General features: G+C 43.6%; 1 protein-coding gene across 3 annotated transcripts in view; it reads right to left on the bottom strand.

Moving 5' to 3' along the window:
- Positions 1-10,143, bottom strand: part of DPY19L1 (dpy-19 like C-mannosyltransferase 1) — a 95,123-nt gene extending 84,980 nt beyond the window's left edge. For all 3 annotated transcript variants that reach the window (XM_030857521.2, XM_030857522.2, XM_030857523.2), the window contains exon 1: positions 9,779-10,143. In XM_030857521.2, the coding sequence (XP_030713381.2) occupies positions 9,779-10,076 (298 nt within the window). In that variant the 5' untranslated portion in view covers positions 10,077-10,143. The remainder of the gene's footprint in view (positions 1-9,778) is intronic.
- Between the last annotated feature and the right edge of the window lie 1,958 nt (positions 10,144-12,101).

Raw genomic sequence — 12,101 nt, 5'->3', positions numbered from 1 at the left:
TTTCCATGGCCCACACCATGGAGTCCACATTCTGGCCTTTTTCCAGTTAATCCCACCACACACCCTTCATGCTTGGCTGCACTGGGCAATGATCCCCTAAAATGACAAGTGTTTTTTGGTTTTGTTTCGTTTTGCTTTTGGCTGCGTTGGGTCTTCATTGCTACGCATGTGGGCTTTCTCTGGTTGCGGTGAGCGGGGGCTACTCTCCGTTGAGGTGCGTGGGCTTCTCTTGTTGCAGAGCTCTAGACTCTAGACGCGGGCTCTAGACGCGCGGGCTTCAGTCCTTGTGGCACGTGGGCTCAGCAGTTGTGGCGCACAGGCTTGCTTGCTCTGCGGCATGTGGGATCTTCCCGGACCAGGGATCGAACCCGCGTCCCCTGCATTGGCAGGTAGATTCTTAACCACTGCGCCACCAGGGAAGTCCCTACCAAGTGTTTTAATGATGCTACGCCTTTGCTCCTGCCTGAAAACTACTAATTCATCCTTCAAAGTCAAAGGAATTCAAATGTGGCATTTTGTGAAGCTTGTCCTGCCAACATAGCTATTACACTTTTATTAGAGCACCTAAACAGTTCCCTATGCTAGGATGAGAAGCCTTGAGGCTGAGCTTGTGTTTAATTCATCTTAATATCTACATCTTCTAGCATTGTGCCTGGCACCTCACTGGGTTGAACTGTTAAATGACTATCACCATGTGAGAGAAATTAGAGAATATACTCAATTAAGTCACAACCTAAACACCTAAAGACAATATCTAAGCATTCCAAACTACTCAAAGGGTCCCAATCATGTGAAGGTAAAACAGATATAACAAAATTAATATATTGAAGGAAATCATGTTTCTAGTCTACAGTACCTAGAAAAAATCAAAGCCCAGTTTCTGTATAGTAAACTAATAAGTAAAAAGACATTCTTTAGGACCCAGTTTGGGAAAGAGAAAACGGTCGTATATACCTCAGGCTTGGCCCCTTCCTTCTTTCTACACCTAGACTGTGTGTTATCAAGGGCTTTAAAGCCAACAAGTACCTAAATGCCTCCTAGATGCACAACACATTTTCCTAGAAACTGAGGACATTAAAGCGATAGTAGCCAGCATCTGGGCCTTTAAAGATAAAATCTTTGAGAGAGAAGATTTAGGTGCATAAAATAATGAGAGAACACATTAGGCACCCAAGCAAATAGCACAAAGTCTATGAACTGTAAGAAATCTGAGAAGGCAGATCAATAGTGGCCCTCTCAGCACAGGGTTTATTAAAGTGGGATGGGGGGGAGGGGGGATGGATTACAGGACATGATTACAATTTAGGCGAGGATTTATGGTGCGTAGCCAGAAAATAAGAGTTACAATAAGGCTGTATGTGGACTCTGATCCAACATCACAAAAGAATTCCCATCACTGATACTGGTGATACAAAATACACATGATATTGACAATAATGAGACATTAACTGAAGGCTCACTCACTATATATATAGTGTGTCAGGCTCTCAGAGCTCTAGGAACACCAGGAGGGGAGTTTGGCAGAACCACTCAACCAGTGGTATCAAGAACGGTAGGGCTTCCCTGGTGGCGCAGTGGTTGAGAGTCCGCCTGCCGATGCAGGGGACACGGGTTTGTGCCCCGGTCCGGGAAGATCCCACATGCCGCGGAGCGGCTGGGCCCGTGAGCCATGGCCGCTGAGCCTGTGCATCCGGAGCCTGTGCATCCGGAGCCTGTGCTCCGCAACGGGAGGGGCCACAGTGAGAGGCCCGCGTACCGCAAAAAAATAAACAAATAAAAATTTAAAAAAAAATTAAGAATCGAATTCTTTTTTACCTTCCATGGTAAGAAAGTCATTCTTAAGAAGAAATATTCCTTAGATTTTATATGACTTATTTAGCTTCAGTCTCATCTTCACCAAATGTGAAATGAGGGGTTTTCACCTGGTTATCTCTATTCCTAGCATGTAATGACCTTGTATAGCTACAACTACTAATACTTAGGACTTCACACTGTCCAAGGGGCCTCCATGGCTATTTTCTGTTTTCCTTTTAGATCTTTCTGCTCCCCAAACTAAAAGCCTTGGCAGGTTTGACTCTTTTAATTTGTTTTTTTCAATAGGGAAAAAAGGAATGCACTCAATTTATTAATAGAGACATTAAGTCTCAAAGTGAGAAGTAGGACTACTTTAAAATTCCATCACGATTGGAAGAAACTATATAGCTCCCAGGTAGAATTCACAGTGGTCTATGTAATAATGCTTGTAACGTTGACCTTAGTTAATTTGAATCTCCTCCATATATTTGGCATTGAGCAAAATAATACCTTACAACAGTTAGGGAAAAATTAAGAAATTCTCAATTATAATGAATAAATCTAACAACTGTTTATCAGTTGCAGTTCACAGAGCACTTTCACATATTAAGCAAAAAGATCCAGGAGCCCTTTTGAGGCAAAAATGGCTCTTATTTTCCCATGAGGCCCAAGGTCACATGATTGGGATAAACCAAGGCCTCGTGGATTGCCTGGGTTCTATGCCACTGGTGCCCTTCTAATTGGAAGCTTAAGCATTAAAAAATGTTAATAAGCACATTTAACCAAAAGGGTACACTGACATAAAGGAGGAAACTTCTTAGAAATAATTTAAAAATCAAGGACAAAGGTTTATTTTGAAGTGAAATTATAAAAACAGAACCTGGAAAATGTATATCACCACCCCCAAACAGTATAAAATTAGGCCTCTAAACAAAGAAATAGACAAAGAAAATGTTCACATTTAAAATATTTATGTATATACATATATTAAAGTAGGCAATACTTAATACAATTACCCAACATATGGGTTTTTAAAGCAATAAATTCTAACTTCCTTCTAAAATCGTATCCTCACATAATATGGACACCAATATTTCTAAATCAAACAGTAACCTACATTACCAATTTTCATAAAGTAACTTTCTCCTTACTAAAAAAAAATTCCATTCAGTTTTTAAAGAACAAGTATCTAGATAAAATATACAACTGAAATAATATGCTAGCTCATTAAATGCCCCTGAGCAAGCATAGTGAAACTGTAAAGCTTTAATAAATCTAATGGAAAAAAATGTATAAGCTACATCTCTTCACCAGAGGAAAAAAAAAAAAAGATCCATATATGCACAATATACACCCAGGCCCAGCATATTATTAAGCAAGAGATTTTAACAAGTTCATTAATCGATAAGCCATTTAAAGTTTCAAGGCTATGGTTATGGATTCTCAAGGTTATGCATTCTCCCCAAATTGCAAACTGCCCTTGGGTAGCACAATGTTTTGCTTAGCCTTTAAATGATTAAGAAAACTGTGATACTGTTTTTTACTATTTTATTCTGTTTTTTTTTTTTTGTAACAATGCCAAACAACCAACTAACACAATCAAAAACAATTCAGAATTTAGTAGTTTCCGAAAAAAGGTTATGCAAAGACAAAATGGAGACTGACAGGTTGACCATAAGGATTTAACAATCAGATCAATTCCCCATAAGCCACCAAAGTAGTGCTCTTGCTAAAAAAGTTATCAGGTCTTGGAACACATGAGATCATCTTCCCATTAAAGCATCTGTGACAGTTGCCTTAGATTGTAGATCTGAAACCTACAATTTGACAGATGTGCTTAACAAGCCAAGATACCTTAACTTTAATCCCAAACTTCACCCAGTGAACTCACTAGAGATGTCAGACCATTCACCTGGCCCATTTTAGTTTCCTCACATATCAAATTCCAGGAGTTAACTTTTAAGTTCTAGATTCCCATGAAACTTCCATGAAGATCAAAGATGAGAAGAGTGAGGAATCAGGTCTTATTTTAAAAAAACTTTTAAACATAAGTAGAAAACAGTAGCTCTCTGCTAGTTATGTAAGTACTTTATGATTAGTATTAAAACGTGGGGAAAATATTCTGAGGTGTGACATTTTCAGCACTGAAAGGCTGCACTACAAAAAGCAGTGGTTACTGTTAGGAAGTAATAGGAAAATGCAATGCAGAGCAGTAGTATATTAGGCAAATTTGAGTTGGCGTGAACATACAAATAAAGCCTCACTCTTCTCAATTATAACAATATTCTCAAATTAAAAATCTGTCAAGATGGCAAGTTTTCAAAAGTTATTGGCCAAGTGATTTATAAACTGTGTTTTAAGATATAGTTGGTGCTATTGTAAACTAGAAGATAAAATCACCTCCATCCTTGGTCAGTACAATGAATCACTCAGAACTTCTGTGAATGGTTTTGGTGACCGTGCTGTTATGTTAACATTTGCTGCTATGATTAAAATACAAAATGCCATCCAAGAATCAATTACGTGTAGTGAAAGTACTGAAAAACACACCTGATAATTGGTTACTTTGGAAAGGAAGTCAAATATGAGGAAATATGCCAGGAAAACATGAAGATATATGAGCTCTTAAATGCATTCGGGGGGGGGGGAGACAGTAATAATGCTGAGAAAATGAAAATTAGTATCAAAACAAAAATAAAAGTTACAATAGTTGTAGATTTATGTACTCTAAAAATTAATTCTTCCACTTTTTAAACTTAATCGTACTCAATGATTCTTGAATTATGAAAGATCACCCATGGAGAACTGATCTTTCCTATGAAACAGGACTGCTTTTTATGGGATTAAACAATAATATAAAGGTTTTGACCTAGAAAGAGGTGTAATTTTTACTAACTTTTATGACTAGTAATCATCAGAATGGTAACTAAAGAAAACTAGCAGACTCTTGAGCTTGGAAGAATAATGTTCCAATGGTTTGGGCAAAGTATAATCTGATGGTAAAAGATGAACTAGCAAAACAGGAATTTAAGATTAAACATATAAATTATAAAGCCTATGCTACCCCATTTGGAAACAAGCACACAGGCGTGTAGTCTCTATGATAATGTAAATATCTCATTAACATAAGCTTTAAGAGACATTATAATATAGCCTAATCTTACAAAGTGTGTAAAGCTTACAAAAATAGCTACAGTGCAAATTTTAGCAACATCCAAATACACACATGTAGATAATAAAGTTTTATCTGCTTTCAGTATTGATGCCATATTATGGGCCAAAAATCAATCACGAGCTGGTAATATATCCTTATATTTACACAAATTAAACTTATCACATTTGTTATTTATTTGAGCTCTCATGAATATCACATATTCAGAACCCTCCTAATTGTATATTTTAATAATAACATATATTTAAGTGATTATAAACATTCTTTAAAGTTAACCAGAAGTGTACTTTAGAAAGAAAAAACTGGTTTTAAACAGAGGAAACTCTCTAAAAGCCCAAATACCCATCCAACTCACTGGCTTTCAGGGAACTGTATTGGCCCAACATCTATGTATTAACACACCCTCAGGGCTGGTGCTCAGGTGTGTCTAAGTGTTTGTTTGAAAGCCATACCACAAGATGGCCAGTGGCCCCTGTGCCTCTCGGTTCCTCAGCTTTTCTTGCCCATTAAGCCAACCCCAATATGCTCTTTTTCCACTTCTATTCCCTTATCTCTAGTTATGATCCCTCTCTTCCTTATTTCCCCTGAAGAAGGAAGAAACAAGAAAGCTAATGCTTACTGAGCACTAAATGTTGAGGTTTCTCTGAACTGGACCCTGGGGCTTCATTTCTCTTCTTGCTATTCTCACCCTAGAGAAGATGAAATATAAGCATAGCAGTTAAGAGCATGAACTCTGGAGCCACACTGCCTGGGTTCAAGTCCTGACCCTTCCACATTCTAGGGGTGACCTTGGGCAAGTTACTTAACATCTGTGTGCCTCAGGTCCCCAATCTGGTAAAATGGGTATGACAATCACAGTGTCATGGTGTGGACTGACTTAATAGTTAAATGAATTTGAGATAAGTCAGTTAATCTAAAATACTTAGAACTATGCCTGGCACAGAGTAAACCCCATATCAGGAGAAGATACTATCATCAAGTCCCATGAATTTAATACCACCCATTTGCTGATGACTCCCTGTTTTATGTCTCCACTCAGATCTCTTATGTCCCATTGCCTACTTGACATTTCTACTTGGACATCTCACGAATGTCTCAAAGGTAACATGTCCAAGATAGAATTCTTGATCTTTTCCCTTAAATCTGTCCGCTCACCACACTCCTAGTCTTCACCATCTCCGTGAATGCTACTCCAATTAAAATAACAGACATATCAGATGATAAATAGCAACTCACAGCCCGTTTTGGGAAAACAATAGAGATTAGGAGAAACTTTGGCAAACTGGGCTGTGTCCCCATTTAAAAGAGGGGAGGGGTAGATACACTTAGTTCCAGGGGATTGCTGTCAGGTAGGAATGTCAGCTCTGTGATGCTAGACAGTCGGCTCCTAAAGGGAAGCAGAACATCAGACTTTAAAGCTACTAATGCTTCCCTCCACCTCACCCCACCCCAGATTCTCATTTAATTGGTCTGACATGTGGCTTAGCTTTCGGGATTTTTTGAAGTTTCCAGGTGACACTAGTATACAGCTAAGGTTGGGAACCACTAGTCTAGTCCGGGTCTCCCATTTTTACATGTGTACAAACTGAGGCTCAGAGAAGCTAAATGCTTTGCTCAGGCACCAATGAGTTTGAAACAGGTACAGAATCAGAAAACAGTTCCTCTAAGGCAGTGTTTTCAAACTGTGGGTCATAATACTAGATCATGAAATCAGCTTAATGGTTTATAAACAGCATTTTTAAAAAAAGGACAGAATAGAAAATCAGAATGCACTGTATATTATAGAGTGAGTACAGTGCATGACCTTTTTATTTTAAATGTATGCACATACTGCTCTTAGTCTCCATTTCCCTTTTCAAATCCGTTCTCCTCCCTTCTCTGCCTTGTTCCCAGCCCCAGGAGGCTGACCCTACAGAAAGATTCAGCTGGACCCCTTGCCTAAGGATTTCCCGTTGGACAGCCAGTGAGAGGCACCAGTGGGAGATCAGAGGGTGGGCAGAGTGTCTGGGGTCACTCTTCTTGGGTGATCCTGCCCCCACTCCACAGCTCTCCTTGGGTTCAGCTCCGGAGGAAGCTCCCTTTCCCCTTCAGGCCCAGAGGTGGTAGCACCTTCCCACTGGTGACAATCCCTGGGTGCTTCAGTGTCCTTTTTGGGTTCCTTAAACCTGCTCACACTTTTGAAAACAGGCCACTTGTTAAATCTGTTTCCTGCCAGGACACTGACATAAAACAGTTTGACAGACAGAGAGACACATGCATAAATATACAGGGTTGGATTTTCAGAAGTGTGAGCAGTTTAACGTAAATTGTGTTGCTTGCTGTGGGTTGTGGTCAAAAAAGTTAGGAAAACACTGTGTCATGGTTCTTCTTACTACACCACTGCCTCCCCTGGCTGATATAGGGAGCTACTGGGTTGAAACATCTAAAAATAAACATTTCAAAGACCTTCTTTATGACTGTTACCATTAAATGGTAAATAATGTCTAAAAAAAAGAAAAACACGTTTATTAAAATGGATTTTTTAACAGGGCTTAAGACTGCCCAACAGTGGTAAGGGCCATCCTGGTAGGTTGTGAGTTCCCCATCAGAGCTTCACACACGTGGAGGAGATGAGAGACTAGGGACCCCTAGTCAGACTCTCTTTAAAAGGTGTGCTTCTATCAGGGAGCCTCAAGTTGTAAAATTTCTTCCAAAACACAAATGAAACAATTTTTGTCATAGTAAAATCCTGTACTAAAAAACCATACCATGTCAGCTCAGTTCTCACTCATTCTGGGAGGGAAGAAGAGTGAAAATGAGGCAGCTTTCAAAAATGTCTAAACTCTGCTCCTCTTTACAGGTTTTGAGAGTACAGATCCAGAGAAAGAACCAAACATTCCAGGTCTGGTTATTCTCCAGAATCATCTTTCAAGCTGCCCCGTGTCCTCATGTAAACGGTTAGCAAGGACAGAAAGTCTCTAGACCTTGGTCTGGTCATCCAACCTCCATCCATCTGATGGCCAGTGTCCAGAGTACATCCAAAAATGTGGGACAGCACCTTCACTCTACCTCTTTCCAATACCCAAAGGGATGAGTCAAGTAAAGTGTCACACTGTTACATTAATACAAAACTTAGGTATGAATCATTACTAGATTACTAGATCCAAATATAAGCCATCCAATATAAGATTCAAAGGAAATGAAATTACAAGCAAAGAAAATATGCACATAAGAAAATGGCAATAGATATTACTCTATGATTTGTTACTGTAACCTCCCTTAAGGAGTGATGCCCTTCCATATTTTGCTACAAAGTGGTTAATGTTTATAGTAGCTATCTATTCAAGAAAAATGCAACTTCATTCTGTCACCAGATATCAAATCAATATTAAGCTTGTGCTTTTAGTTTAACAGCAACTAAAACTTGTTAAATGTTTTAGATACAAAGTGTCTAGCCATATAGTACCCACCCCTTTTAGTTCTGCTCCTCAGGATGTGCCCTGAAGTAGGGCAGGTGATAATCCCATGTCACAGAGAAGGCAAGGCTCGCAAAGGAAATAACTTGAAACTTAAACCAAACTTAAACACAGTGAACTGGATCAGGAGCCTCTGTCTCATCCACTGTACCATGCTGCCTCCCCAAGGTGAATTGAACTAACCTGCACACTGGCAAGGTTTTTCAAGCTCGCTACTGAAAAAAAGGAGAAATGTACTGAAAATACTGAATTTCTCTAGTCTTGAATCTACAATAGAAAAAAAAAAAAAGTACCCCATAAGCAATATCAACATTTCTGAGCCCATTAAAATGTGTGCGTGTGCAGGCGCACACACACGGTGATGACTGGCTTTCTATGATTGAGTGGTTGTGATCTCAGGGGAAGCCGATTTGTTGTATTTTATTCCCTGGTCTATACTGAACTCCAAATTCTTTGGGGTCACTAAAGGAATTTGAAAGGACCAAGAGTTAAATAATTCAGTAGCCAAAGCCCATTAATGACATTATATAGGAAAAGGCAGTGTTACAGCATTTTACTTGCTGACTTAGACTTAGAAAAATTAGGCCTATTATCCAAACTGCTATAACTTGCCTTATCAGAATGTCGACCAGAAAACAAAGGAAACCTGAAGTCGGTCCACAACATGTGAATGTTTCAACTTTATTTTTTTCAGCACATCACTACATATCATTCGTTAGGTCAAGGCAGCGGATGAGGGGGAGCCCTCCATACCAATCTTTCCCAGGTCAGCAGGGTCCCAGCTTGGGGGCCCAAAACACAACACAACCGGGAAGGTGACGTGCGGAAGGGAATCACAAAGTGCCATCGGCGGTGTCTGCAGCCAAGAAGAAAAACAGCACGCCAAAATTTAATTATAAGTTTAGCAACTTTCTAGAACAGGGGACGTGCTTTTGCTTTGAGTTCAGTGGAATCGCTTCCAACCCAAAGCAAACCATCCTCCCGGACAGGAGGCGAGATAACTGGAAGGCTGCCGGCCCGCGCCAATCAGCAGCGTCCAATCTCGTTAGCGCAGACCTGCCAATTCGCTGCCAGGCCGGGCAGCTGTTGATCTCGGGGCCATTTTTTTTTTTTTTTTTTTTAAAGCAGAGACAGAGAGCAAGTAGGAAGGGAGCGAGGAAGACTGAGCCTAGGGGAGGGAGAGGGAAGGAAGAGGTAAGGATGTCCCAGGAAAACTCGGAGAGGGCTGCGAACTGGCAGGGACCGACCGGCGGGGCTCGGCGGCACGGAAGCCGGAGGAGAGCGGAGGGGAAGGGGAGAGGGGGCCCGCGCCTCAAAGTTCCGCGTCCCGGCGGCGCCCGCGCGCTGGGCTGCTCACCTAGCAGGAGCGTGGTCCAGGTCCGGCCGCGCCCCGAGAGCCGCAGGCCCAGCGCCCCGCGCAGCCCGGCCGCCAAGCGCCCCCCGAGGCCGCCCCCGGCGAGCGGCGGGGCGGGCTCGGCGCGGGGCCCCTTTCTGCCCGCGGCGCCCTTGCGCCGAGGGGACGGGGGCGCGCGCTCGGGCCCGGGCTCCCCGGCGCCGACATCTGGCGACCCCCTCAGCGGCGACTGCGAGGCACGGGGTGGCTGGGGCGGCTTGGGGGCCGCCTCCCGGTGCTTGTTCCGCGCCTGCAGGACCATCTTGGCATAGTCGCGCCCGCTCGCTGCGCGCGCCCGGACGGCGGCCGGGGAACGGCGGGCTGGCGGGGCGGCCCCGGCGCCGCTCACTCTCAGGCGGGCGGGCGGAGGGCGGGCCGGCCCCTCCCCGCCGGCGGGGAGGCGGGGAAAGCTGCAAGGCCTGGCGGCGGCTGCCTGCCTGGCGGTGCGGCCGGGGGGCGGCGCCGGACTCGTGCGCCCGCCGCCGCTGCCGGTTGTCACGGCGACCGCGGAACGCCGGGGGGCGGGGGCGGGGACACCCTGTGAGCGGCTGCGGTCCCGCTCCCCCCGCCCCTCCGCGCCGGACGCGCGCTCCCGGACAGCCAACGCGCACGCGCGGACTTCCGGCGAGGGCGGGGGCTGACCTGGGGCAGCCCGGCGACCCCGGCCCTACGTGGGACCTGTGCAGGACTCAGCCAGGGCGAGGGCACGGATCGCCTCCCGGGAGCGGCTGTCCCTCCCTTTGGGAGCGGCCGGGAAGAAGAAAGGGCCCTCTCGGGGCGGGGGCCGCTGGTCGAAGTTTCGGACCCGATTAAGGCTGCAAGTGGACCCCGAGAAAGCCCGCGTGGCCCAAGCAGCTCGTCTCGGGGACGGCCGGACCGGGGAGGAGACGCTCAGGAATGACCACGCGGGGGCGCTGTGCGTGCGCTCTGGAGCCTCGGTGGCCCTGCCGCTGGAAGAAGAGCAGAACAAAGTAGAGCCACTGGGTCACGTTACTCCACAATGTGTGGCCTTGCAGTTTAGAGCGCTGCCGAGTGCAGCTCCCGCATTCGCTGATAGGACGAGCGGGGCAACCCGATTTTAAATGGCAGCAGAGTATCTGAAGGGGAGCTGTTAAGGGTCGAGACACAAGTGTGTGCCTGACATTAAAACTGAAAACCAGGGTAGGAGCCCAGGCTGAGGGTGATAAAATTGAGTGGACCGAGAAGAAAAAATTATCGTATGTTCTGTTACTTTTAAATGCTGTAACCTTGTGGCTTGAAAGAAAGCAGAAAAACTTTATTTGCTGTTAAAATACAAAACCTTAGTCGAAAACGCATTTTCTTACACGTAGCAAGCGGAAGGCATGACTGAAGGAAGCCCAGGAAGATTGGGAAAACCAGGCAGATCCCAGTTACCCTTCTCCCCCCCACCCACCCTTGCATTCTTTGGACAAAACCCTACAGCCTCCTGGATAACTAAGTTCCTTTACTTGCGGTGTCCAGTGGGCTTGTTCCAAAAAGTTGTCCTTAATTCCCAATTTTGTAAATCAAGCCACATCGTTCTGATTATCTCCATTGTAATTCCAGGTGCTTCACGTGGCTGTGGATCCTTGCCCTTAAGTTTCTTTGTCCAGTGATTTCGTTATTTAAGGAAGTTAATTAATATCGGCATCCATTCACTGTTATGCCTTTTTAAGGGCAATTAATTATTTTGTAAAGGGAAAAAATGTGCCATGCTAATTAATAATCCCTCATACTCTATATATTTTGTGAATTTGAATTTTCACCTGTCTTTCATCAGAACAGGGAACAACTATTTTTAGACACTTTTTAAAAAATTACTGAAGTGATATTACACAATGCTTGTATTCTGAAATTATGTGTCAGATGGATCCAGTGTGTTTCCCTCTTGGATTCAACTGGTACCATTTTGCCAGAGAAAACACTTGTTGAAAAAATAAATGAGTGATTGAGTGAATGAATGCAGGAGATAACATAATCAGATGAAGATTAAATATGCTGTGTTCTGTAGTTCACTTGAAAGTTACTTAGTTCTAGCCCTCCTCCCATGGTCTCGAATTTCTAGAAAACAAAGAAGCTTTCCTACTCAACTTCATATTGTCCCACAGAGCCTAACCCAGAGCTTGACTGTGAAAATTTGTTGAACTGTATTGAAACTGTATTGAAAGAGGAACACCTATTGTTTAAGCCATACCCAGTGGGTTTTGATCAGTTCCACCAGTGCTGAGGAGTCCCTTCTCTTCTTGGCGACCAAGTGGGGGCAGTCTAGCATATTGGTCAAAACACA

This window comes from Globicephala melas, chromosome 9 (assembly GCF_963455315.2).
Source record: "Globicephala melas chromosome 9, mGloMel1.2, whole genome shotgun sequence".
Lineage (NCBI taxonomy): Eukaryota > Metazoa > Chordata > Mammalia > Artiodactyla > Delphinidae > Globicephala > Globicephala melas.
This window is presented reverse-complemented; position numbering and strand designations above follow the sequence as displayed.